At 53.0% G+C, this 15,166-nt stretch overlaps 2 protein-coding genes across 2 annotated transcripts in view; both read left to right on the top strand.

The window, feature by feature from the left end:
* The window catches only part of LOC137310890 (mucin-17-like), a 59,327-nt gene extending 54,949 nt beyond the window's left edge, over positions 1-4,378 (top strand). Inside the window, exons 13-18 of the mRNA XM_067978442.1 lie at positions 170-823; positions 1,114-1,551; positions 1,694-2,428; positions 2,531-2,914; positions 3,273-3,899; positions 4,083-4,378. Of these exons, the coding sequence (XP_067834543.1) occupies positions 170-823; positions 1,114-1,551; positions 1,694-2,428; positions 2,531-2,914; positions 3,273-3,899; positions 4,083-4,378 (3,134 nt within the window). The remainder of the gene's footprint in view (positions 1-169; positions 824-1,113; positions 1,552-1,693; positions 2,429-2,530; positions 2,915-3,272; positions 3,900-4,082) is intronic.
* A 22-nt stretch (positions 4,379-4,400) lies between these two features.
* On the top strand, positions 4,401-13,402 carry LOC137310889 (uncharacterized). Its single transcript, XM_067978441.1, has 7 exons — positions 4,401-5,127; positions 5,230-5,656; positions 7,093-7,475; positions 8,291-8,782; positions 9,867-11,168; positions 12,342-12,590; positions 13,233-13,402. Exons 1-7 carry the CDS (start codon positions 4,401-4,403, stop codon positions 13,400-13,402), a joined length of 3,750 nt encoding a protein of 1,249 aa, XP_067834542.1.
* Positions 13,403-15,166: the final 1,764 nt, after the last annotated feature.

The following is a 15,166-nucleotide window of genomic DNA, read 5'->3' as shown; positions in this document are numbered from 1 at the left end:
TCCGCAGATGCTAGTACAGTAGTGGTTTCCCCAGATGCTAGTACAGTGGAGGTTTCCCCAGATGCTAGTACACTGGTGGTCTCCGCAGATGCTAGTACACTGGTGGTCTCCGCAGATGCTAGTACACTGGTGGATTCCCCAGATGCTAGTACACTGGTGGTCTCCCCAGATGCTGGAACACTGGTGGTCTCCCCAGATGCTAGTACACTGGTGGTCTCCCCTAATGCGAGTACACTGGTGGTTTCCCCAGATGCTAGTACACAGGTGGTCTCCCCAGATGCAAGTACACTGGTGGTCTCCCCTGATGCAAGTACACTGGTGGTTTCCCCAGATGCTAGTACACTGGTGGTCTCCCTAGATGCTGGATCACCGGTGGTCTACCCAGATGCTAGTACACTGGTGGTCTCCGCAGATGCTAGTACACTGGTGGTCTCCCCAGATGCTAGTACACTGGTGGTCTCCCCAGATGCTAGTACACTGGTGGTCTCCCCGGATGCTAGTACACTGGTGGTCTCCGCAGATGCGAGTACAGTGGTGGTTTCCCCAGATGCTGGAACACTGGTGGTCTCCCCAGATGCTAGTACACTGGTGGTCTCCCCAGATGCGAGTACACTGGTGGTTTTCCCAGATGCTAGTACACTGGTGGTTTCCCCAGATGCTAGTACACTGGTGGTCTCTTCAGATGCTAGTACACTGGCTGTTCCTCCATATGCAAGTGCACTGGTGGTCTCCCCAGATGCTAGTACACTGGCTGTACCTCCAGATGCTGGTACACTGGTGGTCTCCCCAGATGCCAGTACAGTGGTGGTCTCCCCAGATGCTAGTACACTGTCTGTACCTCCAGATGCTAGTACACTGGTGGTCTCCCCAGATGCTTGTACACTGGCTGTCCTCCAGATGCTAGTACACTGGTGGTCTCCCCAGATGCTAGTACAGTGGTGGTCTCCCCAGATGCTAGTACAGTGGTGGTCTCCCCAGTTGCTAGCACAGTGGTGGTCTCCCCAGATGCTAGTACAGTGGTGGTCTCCCCAGATGCTAGTACAGTGCTGGTCTCCCCAGTTGCTATTACACTGGCTGTACCTTCAAATGCTAACACACTGGTGGTCTCCCCAGATGCTGGAACACTGGTGGTCTCCCCAGATGCTAGTACAGTGGTGGTCTCCCCAGATGCTGGAACACTGGTCACCTCCCCTGATGCTAGTACACTGGTGGTCTTCCCAGATGCTGGAACACTGGTCGCCTCCCCTGATGCTAGTACACTGGTGGTCTTCCCAGATGCTGGAGCACTGCTTGTCTCCCCAGATGCTAGTACACTGGTGGTCACCCCAGATGCTGGAACACTGGTCGCCTCCCCTGATGCTAGTACACTGGTGGTCTTCCCAGATGCTGGAGCACTGCTTGTCTCCCCAGTTGCTGGAACACTGGTGATCTCCCCAGATGCTAGTACATTGGTAGTCTCTCCAGATGCTAGTACACTGGCTGTACCTCCAGATGCTAGTACACTGGTGGTCTCCCCAGAAGCTAGTACAGAGGTGGTCTCCCCAGATGCTAGTACACTGTCTGTATCGCCAGATGCTAGTACTTTGTACAACAAGTAACATCTGCTGTCACACTTCTCTCATGGTTACAATTCTCTCCAGTCAACACAAGCAGGCTGTATCTTGAGATGCCAGTACACTGGTGGTCTCCCCAGATGCTAGTACACTGGTGGTCTCCCCAGATGCTAGGACACTGGTGGTCTCCCCAGATGCTAGTACACTGGTGGTCTCCCCAGATGCTAGTACACTGGTGGTCTCCGCGGATGCTAGTACAGTGGTGGTTTCCCCAGATGCTGGAACACTGGTGGTCTCCCCAGATGCTAGTACACTGGTGGTCTCCCCAGATGCGAGTACACTGGTGGTTTTCCCAGATGCTAGTACACTGGTGGTTTCCCCAGATGCTAGTACACTGGTGGTCTCTTCAGATGCTAGTACACTGGCTGTTCCTCCATATGCAAGTACACTGGTGGTCTCCCCAGATGCTAGTACACTGGCTGTACCTCCAGATGCTGGTACACTGGTGGTCTCCCCAGATGCCAGTACAGTGGTGGTCTCCCCAGATGCTAGTACACTGTCTGTACCTCCAGATGCTAGTACACTGGTGGTCTCTTCAGATGCTAGTACACTGGCTGTTCCTCCATATGCAAGTACACTGGTGGTCTCCCCAGATGCTAGTACACTGGCTGTACCTCCAGATGCTGGTACACTGGTGATCTCCCCAGATGCCAGTACAGTGGTGGTCTCCCCAGATGCTAGTACACTGTCTGTACCTCCAGATGCGAGTACACTGGTGGTCTCCCCAGATGCTTGTACACTGGCTGTACCTCCAGATGCTAGTACACTGGTGGTGTCCCCAGATGCTAGTACAGTGGTGGTCTCCCCAGATGCTAGTACAGTGGTGGTCTCCCCAGTTGCTAGCACAGTGGTGGTCTCCCCAGATGCTAGTACAGTGGTGGTCTCCCCAGATGCTAGTACACTGGTGGTCTCCCCAGATGCTAGTACACTGGTGGTCTCCCCAGATGCTAGTACACTGGTGGTCTCCCCAGTTGCTATTACACTGGCTGTACCTTCAAATGCTAACACACTGGTGGTCTCCCCAGATGCTGGAACACTGGTGGTCACCCCAGATGCTAGTAAACTGGTGGTCTCCCCAGAAGCTGGAACACTGGTCGCCTCCCCTGATGCTAGTACACTGGTGGACTTCCCAGATGCTGGAGCACTGCTTGTCTCCCCAGTTGCTGGAACACTGGTGATCTCCCCAGATGCTAGTACATTGGTGGTCTCTCCAGATGCTAGTACACTGGCTGTACCTCCAGATGCTAGTACACTGGTGGTCTTCCCAGATGCTAGTACAGAGGTGGTCTCCCCAGATGCTAGTACACTGTCTGCACCTCCAGATGCTAGTACTTTGTTCAACAAGTAACATCTGCTGTCACACTTCTCTCATGGTTACAATTCTCTCCAGTCAACACAAGCAGGCTGTATCTTGAGATGCCAGTACACTGGTGGTCTCCCCAGATGCTAGTACACTGGTGGTCTCCCCAGATGCTAGTACACTGGTGGTCTCCGCAGATGCTAGTACAGTAGTGGTTTCCCCAGATGCTAGTACAGTGGAGGTTTCCCCAGATGCTAGTACACTGGTGGTCTCCGCAGATGCTAGTACACTGGTGGTCTCCGCAGATGCTAGTACACTGGTGGATTCCCCAGATGCTAGTACACTGGTGGTCTCCCCAGATGCTGGAACACTGGTGGTCTCCCCAGATGCTAGTACACTGGTGGTCTCCCCTAATGCGAGTACACTGGTGGTTTCCCCAGATGCTAGTACACAGGTGGTCTCCCCAGATGCAAGTACACTGGTGGTCTCCCCTGATGCAAGTACACTGGTGGTTTCCCCAGATGCTAGTACACTGGTGGTCTCCCTAGATGCTGGATCACCGGTGGTCTACCCAGATGCTAGTACACTGGTGGTCTCCGCAGATGCTAGTACACTGGTGGTCTCCCCAGATGCTAGTACACTGGTGGTCTCCCCAGATGCTCGTACACTGGTGGTCTCCCGAAGTGCCAAAAAAGTGGTGGTCTCCCCAGATGCTACTGCACTGGCTGTACCTCCAGATGCCAGTACACTGGTGGTCTCCCCAGATGCGAGTACACTGGTGGTTTTCCCAGATGCTAGTACACTGGTGGTCTCCCCAGATGCGAGTACAGTGGTGGTCTCCCCAGATGCTAGTACACTGGTGGTCGCCCCAGATGCTAGTACAGTGGTGGTCTCCCCAGTTGCTATGACACTGGCTGTACCTTCAAATGCTAACACACTGGTGGTCTCCCCAGATGCTGGAACACTGGTGGTCTCCCCAGATGCTAGTACACAGGTGGTCTCCCCAGATGCTAGTACACTGGTGGTCTCCCCTGATGCTAGTACACTGGTGGTCTCCCCAGATGCTAGTACACTGGTGGTCTCCCCAGATGCCAATACACTGGTGGTCTCCCCAGATGCTGGAACAGGGGTTGTCTCCCCAGATGCTGGAACACTGGTTGTCTCCCCAGATGCTGGAACACTGTTGGTCTCCCCAGATGCTGGAACACTGGTCGCCTCCCCTGATGCTAGTACACTGGTGGTCTTCCCAGATGCTGGAGCACTGCTTGTCTCCCCAGTTGCTGGAACACTGGTGATCTCCCCAGATGCTAGTACATTGGTAGTCTCTCCAGATGCTAGTACACTGGCTGTACCTCCAGATGCTAGTACACTGGTGGTCTCCCCAGAAGCTAGTACAGAGGTGGTCTCCCCAGATGCTAGTACACTGTCTGTATCTCCAGATGCTAGTACTTTGTTCAACAAGTAACATCTGCTGTCACACTTCTCTCATGGTTACAATTCTCTCCAGTCAACACAAGCAGGCTGTATCTTCAGATGCTAGTACACTGGTGGTCTCCGCGGATGCTAGTACACTGGTGGTCTCCGCAGATGATAGTACAGTGGTGGTTTCCCCAGATGCTGGAACACTGGTGGTCTCCCCAGATGCTAGTACACTGGTGGTCTCCCCAGATGCGAGTACACTGGTGGTTTTCCCAGATGCTAGTACACTGGTGGTTTCCCCAGATGCTAGTACACTGGTGGTCTCTTCAGATGCTAGCACACTGGCTGTTCCTCCATATGCAAGTACACTGGTGGTCTCCCCAGATGCTAGTACACTGGCTGTACCTCCAGATGCTGGTACACTGGTGGTCTCCCCAGATGCCAGTACAGTGGTGGTCTCCCCAGATGCTAGTACACTGTCTGTACCTCCAGATGCTAGTACACTGGTGGTCTCTTCAGATGCTAGTACACTGGCTGTTCCTCCATATGCAAGTACACTGGTGGTCTCCCCAGATGCTAGTACACTGGCTGTACCTCCAGATGCTGGTACACTGGTGATCTCCCCAGATGCCAGTACAGTGGTGGTCTCCCCAGATGCTAGTACACTGTCTGTACCTCCAGATGCGAGTACACTGGTGGTCTCCCCAGATGCTTGTACACTGGCTGTACCTCCAGATGCTAGTACACTGGTGGTGTCCCCAGATGCTAGTACAGTGGTGGTCTCCCCAGATGCTAGTACAGTGGTGGTCTCCCCAGTTGCTAGCACAGTGGTGGTCTCCCCAGATGCTAGTACAGTGATGGTCTCCCCAGATGCTAGTACACTGGTGGTCTCCCCAGATGCTAGTACACTGGTGGTCTCCCCAGATGCTAGTACACTGGTGGTCTCCCCAGTTGCTATTACACTGGCTGTACCTTCAAATGCTAACACACTGGTGGTCTCCCCAGATGCTGGAACACTGGTGGTCACCCCAGATGCTAGTAAACTGGTGGTCTCCCCAGAAGCTGGAACACTGGTCGCCTCCCCTGATGCTAGTACACTGGTGGACTTCCCAGATGCTGGAGCACTGCTTGTCTCCCCAGTTGCTGGAACACTGGTGATCTCCCCAGATGCTAGTACATTGGTGGTCTCTCCAGATGCTAGTACACTGGCTGTACCTCCAGATGCTAGTACACTGGTGGTCTTCCCAGATGCTAGTACAGAGGTGGTCTCCCCAGATGCTAGTACACTGTCTGCACCTCCAGATGCTAGTACTTTGTTCAACAAGTAACATCTGCTGTCACACTTCTCTCATGGTTACAATTCTCTCCAGTCAACACAAGCAGGCTGTATCTTGAGATGCCAGTACACTGGTGGTCTCCCCAGATGCTAGTACACTGGTGGTCTCCCCAGATGCTAGTACACTGGTGGTCTCCGCAGATGCTAGTACAGTAGTGGTTTCCCCAGATGCTAGTACAGTGGAGGTTTCCCCAGATGCTAGTACACTGGTGGTCTCCGCAGATGCTAGTACACTGGTGGTCTCCGCAGATGCTAGTACACTGGTGGATTCCCCAGATGCTAGTACACTGGTGGTCTCCCCAGATGCTGGAACACTGGTGGTCTCCCCAGATGCTAGTACACTGGTGGTCTCCCCTAATGCGAGTACACTGGTGGTTTCCCCAGATGCTAGTACACAGGTGGTCTCCCCAGATGCAAGTACACTGGTGGTCTCCCCTGATGCAAGTACACTGGTGGTTTCCCCAGATGCTAGTACACTGGTGGTCTCCCTAGATGCTGGATCACCGGTGGTCTACCCAGATGCTAGTACACTGGTGGTCTCCGCAGATGCTAGTACACTGGTGGTCTCCCCAGATGCTAGTACACTGGTGGTCTCCCCAGATGCTCGTACACTGGTGGTCTCCCGAAGTGCCAAAAAAGTGGTGGTCTCCCCAGATGCTAGTACACTGGCTGTACCTCCAGATGCCAGTACACTGGTGGTCTCCCCAGATGCGAGTACACTGGTGGTTTTCCCAGATGCTAGTACACTGGTGGTCTCCCCAGATGCGAGTACAGTGGTGGTCTCCCCAGATGCTAGTACACTGGTGGTCGCCCCAGATGCTAGTACAGTGGTGGTCTCCCCAGTTGCTATGACACTGGCTGTACCTTCAAATGCTAACACACTGGTGGTCTCCCCAGATGCTGGAACACTGGTGGTCTCCCCAGATGCTAGTACACAGGTGGTCTCCCCAGATGCTAGTACACTGGTGGTCTCCCCTGATGCTAGTACACTGGTGGTCTCCCCAGATGCCAATACACTGGTGGTCTCCCCAGATGCTGGAACAGGGGTTGTCTCCCCAGATGCTGGAACACTGGTTGTCTCCCCAGATGCTGGAACACTGTTGGTCTCCCCAGATGCTGGAACACTGGTCGCCTCCCCTGATGCTAGTACACTGGTGGTCTTCCCAGATGCTGGAGCACTGCTTGTCTCCCCAGTTGCTGGAACACTGGTGATCTCCCCAGATGCTAGTACATTGGTAGTCTCTCCAGATGCTAGTACACTGGCTGTACCTCCAGATGCTAGTACACTGGTGGTCTCCCCAGAAGCTAGTACAGAGGTGGTCTCCCCAGATGCTAGTACACTGTCTGTATCTCCAGATGCTAGTACTTTGTTCAACAAGTAACATCTGCTGTCACACTTCTCTCATGGTTACAATTCTCTCCAGTCAACACAAGCAGGCTGTATCTTCAGATGCTAGTACACTGGTGGTCTCCGCGGATGCTAGTACACTGGTGGTCTCCGCAGATGCTAGTACAGTGGTGGTTTCCCCAGATGCTGGAACACTGGTGGTCTCCCCAGATGCTAGTACACTGGTGGTCTCCCCAGATGCGAGTACACTGGTGGTTTTCCCAGATGCTAGTACACTGGTGGTTTCCCCAGATGCTAGTACACTGGTGGTCTCTTCAGATGCTAGCACACTGGCTGTTCCTCCATATGCAAGTACACTGGTGGTCTCCCCAGATGCTAGTACACTGGCTGTACCTCCAGATGCTGGTACACTGGTGGTCTCCCCAGATGCCAGTACAGTGGTGGTCTCCCCAGATGCTAGTACACTGTCTGTACCTCCAGATGCTAGTACACTGGTGGTCTCCCCAGATGCTTGTACACTGGCTGTCCTCCAGATGCTAGTACACGGGTGGTCTCCCCAGATGCTAGTACAGTGGTGGTCTCCCCAGATGCTAGTACAGTGGTGGTCTCCCCAGTTGCTAGCACAGTGGTGGTCTCCCCAGATGCTAGTACAGTGGTGGTCTCCCCAGATGCTAGTACACTGGTGGTTTCCCAGATGCTAGTACAGTGGTGGTCTCCCCAGTTGCTATTACACTGGCTGTACCTTCAAATGCTAACACACTGGTGGTCTCCCCAGATGCTGGAACACTGGTGGTCTCCCCAGATGCTAGTACACTGGTGGTCTCCCCAGATGCTGGAACACTGGTCGCCTCCCCTGATGCTAGTACACTGGTGGTCTTCCCAGATGCTGGAGCACTGCTTGTCTCCCCAGTTGCTGGAACACTGGTGATCTCCCCAGATGCTAGTACATTGGTAGTCTCTCCAGATGCTAGTACACTGGCTGTACCTCCAGATGCTAGTACACTGGTGGTCTCCCCAGAAGCTAGTACAGAGGTGGTCTCCCCAGATGCTAGTACACTGTCTGTATCTCCAGATGCTAGTACTTTGTTCAACAAGTAACATCTGCTGTCACACTTCTCTCATGGTTACAATTCTCTCCAGTGAACACAAGCAGGCTGTATCTTGAGATGCCAGTACACTGGTGGTCTCCCCAGATGCTAGTACACTGGTGGTCTCCCCAGATGCTAGGACACTGGTGGTCTCCCCAGATGCTAGTACACTGGTGGTCTCCCCAGATGCTAGTACACTGGTGGTCTCCGCGGATGCTAGTACACTGGTGGTCTCCGCAGATGCTAGTACAGTGGTGGTTTCCCCAGATGCTGGAACACTGGTGGTCTCCCCAGATGCTAGTACACTGGTGGTCTCCCCAGATGCGAGTACACTGGTGGTTTTCCCAGATGCTAGTACACTGGTGGTTTCCCCAGATGCTAGTACACTGGTGGTCTCTTCAGATGCTAGTACACTGGCTGTTCCTCCATATGCAAGTACACTGGTGGTCTCCCCAGATGCTGGTACACTGGCTGTACCTCCAGATGCTGGTACACTGGTGGTCTCCCCAGATGCCAGTACAGTGGTGGTCTCCCCAGATGCAAGTACACTCTCTGTACCTCCAGATGCGAGTACACTGGTGGTCTCCCCAGATGCTTGTACACTGGCTGTACCTCCAGATGCTAGTACACTGGTGGTCTCCCCAGATGCTAGTACAGTGGTGGTCTCCCCAGATGCTAGTACAGTGGTGGTCTCCCCAGTTGCTAGCACAGTGGTGGTCTCCCCAGATGCTAGTACAGTGGTGGTCTCCCCAGATGCTAGTACACTGGTGGTCTCCCCAGATGCTAGTACAGTGGTCTCCCCAGTTGCTATTACACTGGCTGTACCTTCAAATGCTAACACACTGGTGGTCTCCCCAGATGCTGGAACACTGGTGGTCTCCCCAGATGCTAGTACACTGGTGGTCTCCCCAGATGCTGGAACACTGGTCGCCTCCCCTGATGCTAGTATACTGGTGGTCTTCCCAGATGCTGGAGCACTGCTTGTCTCCCCAGTTGCTTGAACACTGGTGATCTCCCCAGATGCTAGTACATTGGTGGTCTCTCCAGATGCTAGTACACTGGCTGTACCTCCAGATGCTAGTACACTGGTGGTCTTCCCAGATGCTAGTACAGAGGTGGTCTCCCCAGATGCTAGTACACTGTCTGTACCTCCAGATGCTAGTACTTTGTTCAACAAGTAACATCTGCTGTCACACTTCTCTCATGGTTACAATTCTCTCCAGTCAACACAAGCAGGCTGTATCTTGAGATGCCAGTACACTGGTGGTCTCCCCAGATGCTAGTACACTGGTGGTCTCCCCAGATGCTAGTACACTGGTGGTCTCCCCAGCTGCTAGTACACTGGTGGTCTCCCCGGATGCTAGTACACTGGTGGTCTCCCCAGATGCTAGTACACTGGTGGTCTCCCCGGATGCTAGTACACTGGTGGTCTCCGCAGATACTAGTACACTGGTGGTTTCCCCAGATGCTAGTACACTGGTGGTCTCCCCAGATGCTAGTACACTGGTGGTCTCCCCAGATGCTAGTACACTGGTGGTCTCCGCAGATGCTAGTACAGTGGTGGATTCCCCAGATGCTAGTACACTGGTGGTCTCCCCAGATGCTGGAACACTGGTGGTCTCCACAGATGCTAGTACACTGGTGGTCTCCCCAGATGCTGGAACACCGGTGGTCTACCCAGATGCTAGTACACTGGTGGTCTCCGCAGATGCTGGTACACTGGTGGTCTCCCCAGATGCTAGTACACTGGTGGTCTCCCCAGATGCTCGTACACTGGTGGTCTCCCGAAGTGCCAAAAAAGTGGTGGTCTCCCCAGATGCTAGTACACTGGCTGTACCTCCAGATGCCAGAACACTGGTGGTCCCCCCAGATGCTTGTGCACTGGTTGTCTCCCCAGACGCTGGAAGACTGGTGATCTCCGCAGATGCTAGTACACTGGCGGTACCTCCAGATGCTAGTACACTGGTGGTCTCCCCAGATGCTAGTAGACTGGCTGTACCTCCAGATGCTAGTACACTGGTGGTCTCCCCAGATGCTAGTACACTGGTGGTCTCCCCAGATGCTGGTACACTGGTTGTCTCCCCAGATGCTGGAACACTAGTGATCTCCCCAGATGCTAGTACAGTGGTGGTCTCCCCAGGTACAAGTACACTGGCTGTACCTCCACATGCTTGTCCACTGGTGGTCTCCCCAGATGCTAGTACAGTGGTGGTCTCCCCAGATGCTAGTACAGTCGTGGTCTCCCCAGATGCTAGTACACTTGCTGTCCCTCCAGATGCGAGTACACTGGTGGTCTCTCCAGATGCTAGTACACTGGCTGTACCTCCAGATGCTAGTACACTGGTGGTCTCCCCAGATGCTAGTACAGTGGTGGTCTCCCCAGATGCTAGTACAGTGGTGGTCTCCCCAGATGCTCGTACACTGGTGATCTCCCCTGATGCTAGTACACTGGTGGTCTCCCCTGATGCTAGTACACTGGCTGTACCTCCAGACGCTAGTACACAGGTGGTCTCCCCAGATGCTAGTACAGTGGTGGTCTCCCCAGTTGCTATTACACTGGCTGTACCTTCAAATGCTAACACACTGGTGGTCTCCCCTGATGCTGGAACACTGGTGGTCTCCCCAGATGCTAGTACACTGGTGGTCTCCCCAGATGCCAATGCACTGGTGGTCTCCCCAGATGCTGGAACAGGGGTTGTCTCCCCAGATGCTGGAACACTGTTGGTCTCCCCAGATTCTGGAACACTGGTCGCCTCCCCTGATGCTAGTACACTGGTGGTCTTCCCAGATGCTGGAGCACCGGTGGTCTCCCCAGATGCTAATACTCTGGTGGTCTCCCCAGATGCTAGTACACTGGTGGTCTCCCCAGATGCTAGTACTCTGGTGGTCTCCCCAGATGCTAGTACACTGGTGGTCTCCCCAGTTGCTAATACTCTGGTGGTCTCCCCAGATGCTCGTACACTGGTGGTCTCCCCAGATGCTAGTACACTGGTGGTCTCCCCAGATGCTAGTACAGTGGTGGTCTCCCCAGATGCCAGTGCACTGGTGGTCTCCCCAGATGCTAGTACGCTGCTTGTCTCCCCAGTAAAATTGAAGTCAATGGGAATCAGGGGGAAAACTCTCCAGTGGCTGGAGTCATACCTAGCACAAAGGAAGATGGTAGTGGTTGTTGGAGGCCAATCATCTCAGCCCCAGGGCATTGCTGCAGGTGTTCCTCAGGGCAGTGTCCTGGGCCCAACCATCTTCAGCTGCTTCATCAATGACCTTCCCTCCATCATAAGCTCAGAAATGGGGATGTTCGCTGATGACTGCACAGTGTTCAGTTCCATTCGCAACCCCTCAGATAATGAAGCAGTCCGAGCCTGCATGCAGCAAGACCTGGACAACATCCAGGCTTGGGCTGATAAGTGGCAAGTAACATTCGCGCCAGATAAGTGCCAGGCAATGTCCATCTCCAACAAGAGAGTGTCTAACCACCTCCCCTTGACATTCAATGGCATTACCATCGCCGAATCCCCCACCATTGACCAGAAACTTAACTGGACCAGCCATATAAATACTGTGGCTACAAGAGCAGGTCAGAGGCTGGGTATTCTGCGGCGAGTGACTCACCTCTTGACTCCCCAAAGCCTTTCCACCATCTACAAAGCACAAGTCAGGAGTTTGATGTAATACTCTCCACTTGCCTGGATGAGCGCAGCTCCAACAACACTCAAGAAGCTCGACACCATCCAAGATAAAGCAGCCCGCTTGATTGGCACCCCATCCACCACCCTAAAAATTCACTCCCTTCACCACCGGCGCACTGTGGCTGCAGTGTGCACCATCCACAGGATGCACTGCAGCAACTCCCCAAGGCTTCTTCGACAGCACCTCCCAAACCCGCGACCTCTACCACCTAGAAGGACAAGGGCAGCAGGCGCATGGGAACAACACCACCTGCACGTTCCCCTCCAAGTCACACACCATCCCGACTTGGAAATATATCGCCGTTCCTTCATTGTCGCTGGGTCAAAATCCTGGAACTCCCTTCCTAACAGCACTGTGGGAGAACCGTCACCACACGGACTGCAGCGGTTCAAGAAGGCGGCTCACCACCACCTTCTCGAGGGCAATTAGGGATGGGCAATAAATGCCGGCCTTGCCAGCGACGCCCACATCCCGTGAATGAATAAAAAAAAAGTTGCTGGAACACTGGTGATCTCCCCAGATGCTAGTACATTGGTTGTCTCTTCAGATGCTAGTACACTGGCTGTTCCTCCAGATGCTAGTACACTGGTGGTCTCCTCAGATGCTCGTACACTGGCTGTACCTCCAGATGCTAGTACACTGGTGTTCTCCCCAGATGCTAGTACAGAGGTGGTCTCCCCAGATGCTAGTACACTGTCTGTACCTCCAGATGCTAGTACACTGGTGGTCTCCCCAGATGCTAGTACACTGGCTGTACCTCCAGATGCTAGTGCACTGGTGGTCTCCCGAGATGCGAGTACAGTGGTGGTCTCCCCAGATGCTAGTACAGTGGTGGTCTCCCCAGATGCTAGTACACTGGCTGTACTTCCAGATGCTAGTACACTGGTGGTCTCCCCAGATGCTAGTACAGTGGTGGTCTCCCCAGATGCTAGTACAGTGGTGGTCTCCCCAGTTGCTATTACAGTGGTGGTCTCCCCAGTTGCTATTACACTGGCTGTATCTTCAAATGCTAGTACACTGGTGGTCTCCCCAGATGCTAGTACAGTGGTGTTCTCCCCAGATGCTAGTACACTGGTGGTCTCCTCAGATGTTAGTACACTGGTGGTCTCCCCAGATGCCAATACACTGGTGGTCTCCCCAGATGCTGGAACAGGGGTTGTCTCCCCAGATGCTGGAACACTGGTTGTCTCCCCAGATGCTGGAACACTGTTGGTCTCCCCAGATGCTGGAACACTGGTCGTCTCCCCAGATGCTAGTACACTGGTGGTCTTCCCAGATGCTGGAACACTGGTGGTCTCCCCAGATGCTAGTACTCTGGTGGTCTCCCCAGATGTTAGTACACTGGTGGTCTCCCCAGATCCTAGTACACTGGTGGTCTCCCCAGATGCTAGTACAGTGGTGGTCTCCCCAGATGCTAGTACACTGTCTGTACCTCCAGATGCTGGTACACTGGTGGTCTCCCCAGATGCCAGTACACTGGTGGTCTCCCAAGATGCTGGAACACTGGTGGTCTCCCCAGATGCTGGAACACTGGTGATCTCCCAGATGCTAGTCCACTGGCGGTACCTTCAGATGAGGACAAATCCAGGACAAATCCATTCCGGCTAATTACCACCCCATCAGTCCACTCTCAATCATCAGCAAAGTGATAGAAGGTGTCATCGACAGTGCTATTAAGTGGCATTTCCTCACCAATAAGCTGCTCACCGATGCTCAGTTTGGATTCCGCCAGGGCCACTCGGCTCCAGACCTCATTACAGCCTTGGTCCAAACATGGACAAAAGAGCTGAATTCCAGAGGTGAGGTGAGAGTGACTGCTCTTGACATCAAGGCAGCATTTGACCGAGTGTGGCACCAAGGAGCCCTTGAAAAATTGAAGTCAACGGGAATCAGGGGGAAAACTCTTCAGTGGCTGGAGTCATACCTAGCACAAAGGAAGATGGGAGTGGTTGTTGGAGGCCAATCATCTCAACCCCAGGACACCGCTGCAGGAGTTCCTCAAGGCAGTGTCCTCGGCCCAACCATCTTCAGCTGCTTCATCAATGACCTTCCCTCCATCATAAGGTCAGAAATGGGAATGTTCGCTGATGATCCATGTACCAGCTCTTGGTATAACAACGATCCATATACCAGCTCTTGGTATAACACCGATCCATGTACCAGCTCTTGGTATAACACCGATCCATGTACCAGCTCTTGGTATAACAACGATCCATATACCAGCTCTTGGTATTACACCGATCCATGTACCAACTATCGGTATAACTCCGATCCATACACCAGCTCTTGGTATAACTCCGATCCATACACCAGCTCTCGGTATGACACCGATCCATGTACCAGCTCTTGGTATAACAACGATCCATGTACCAGCTCTTGGTATAACTCCGATCCATGTACCAGCTCTTGGTATAACTCCGATCTATACACCAGCTCTTGGTATAACTCCGATCCATGTACCAGCTCTTGGTATAACTCCGATCCATGTACCAGCTCTTGGTATAACTCCGATCCATATACCAGCTCTTGGTATAACTCCGATCCATGTACCAGCTCTTGGGATAACACCGATCCATATACCAGCTCTTGGTATAACTCCGATCCATATACCAGCTCTTGGTATAACACCGATCCATGTACCAGCTCTTGGTATAACACCGAACCATATACCAGCTCTTGGTATAACACCGATCCATGTACCAGCTCTTGGTATAACTCCGATCCATATACCAGCTCTTGGTATAACTCCGATCCATGTACCAGCTCTTGGTATAACACCGAACCATATACCAGCTCTTGGTATAACACCGATCCATATACCAGCTCTTGGTATAACACCGATCCATGTACCTGCTCTTGGTATAACACCGATCCATATACCAGCTCTCGGTATAACTCCGATCCATGTACCAGCTCTTGGTATAACTCCGATCCATATACCAGCTCTTGGTATAACTCCGATCCATGTACCTGCTCTTGGTATAACTCCGATCCATGTACCAGCTCTCGGTATAACTCCGATCCATGTACCAGCTCTTGGTATAACTCCGATCCATGTACCAGCTCTTGGTATAACACCGATCCATATACCTGCTCTCGGTATAACTCCGATCCATGTACCTGCTCTCGGTATAACACCGATCCATATACCTGCTCTCGGTATAACTCCGATCCATATACCTGCTCTCGGTATAACACCGATCCATGTACCAGCTCTTGGTATAACACTGATCCATGTACCAGCTCTTGGTATAACAACGATCCATATACCAGCTCTCGGTATAACTCCGATCCATATACCTGCTCTCGGTATAACACCGATCCATGTACCAGCTCTTGGTATAACACTGATCCATGTACCAGCTCTTGGTA

Source organism: Heptranchias perlo, unplaced genomic scaffold (assembly GCF_035084215.1).
Source record: "Heptranchias perlo isolate sHepPer1 unplaced genomic scaffold, sHepPer1.hap1 HAP1_SCAFFOLD_288, whole genome shotgun sequence".
In the NCBI taxonomy this organism is placed as follows: domain Eukaryota; kingdom Metazoa; phylum Chordata; class Chondrichthyes; order Hexanchiformes; family Hexanchidae; genus Heptranchias; species Heptranchias perlo.
Note: the sequence above shows the minus strand (reverse complement) of the source record. Positions and strands in the feature narration are given on the sequence as shown.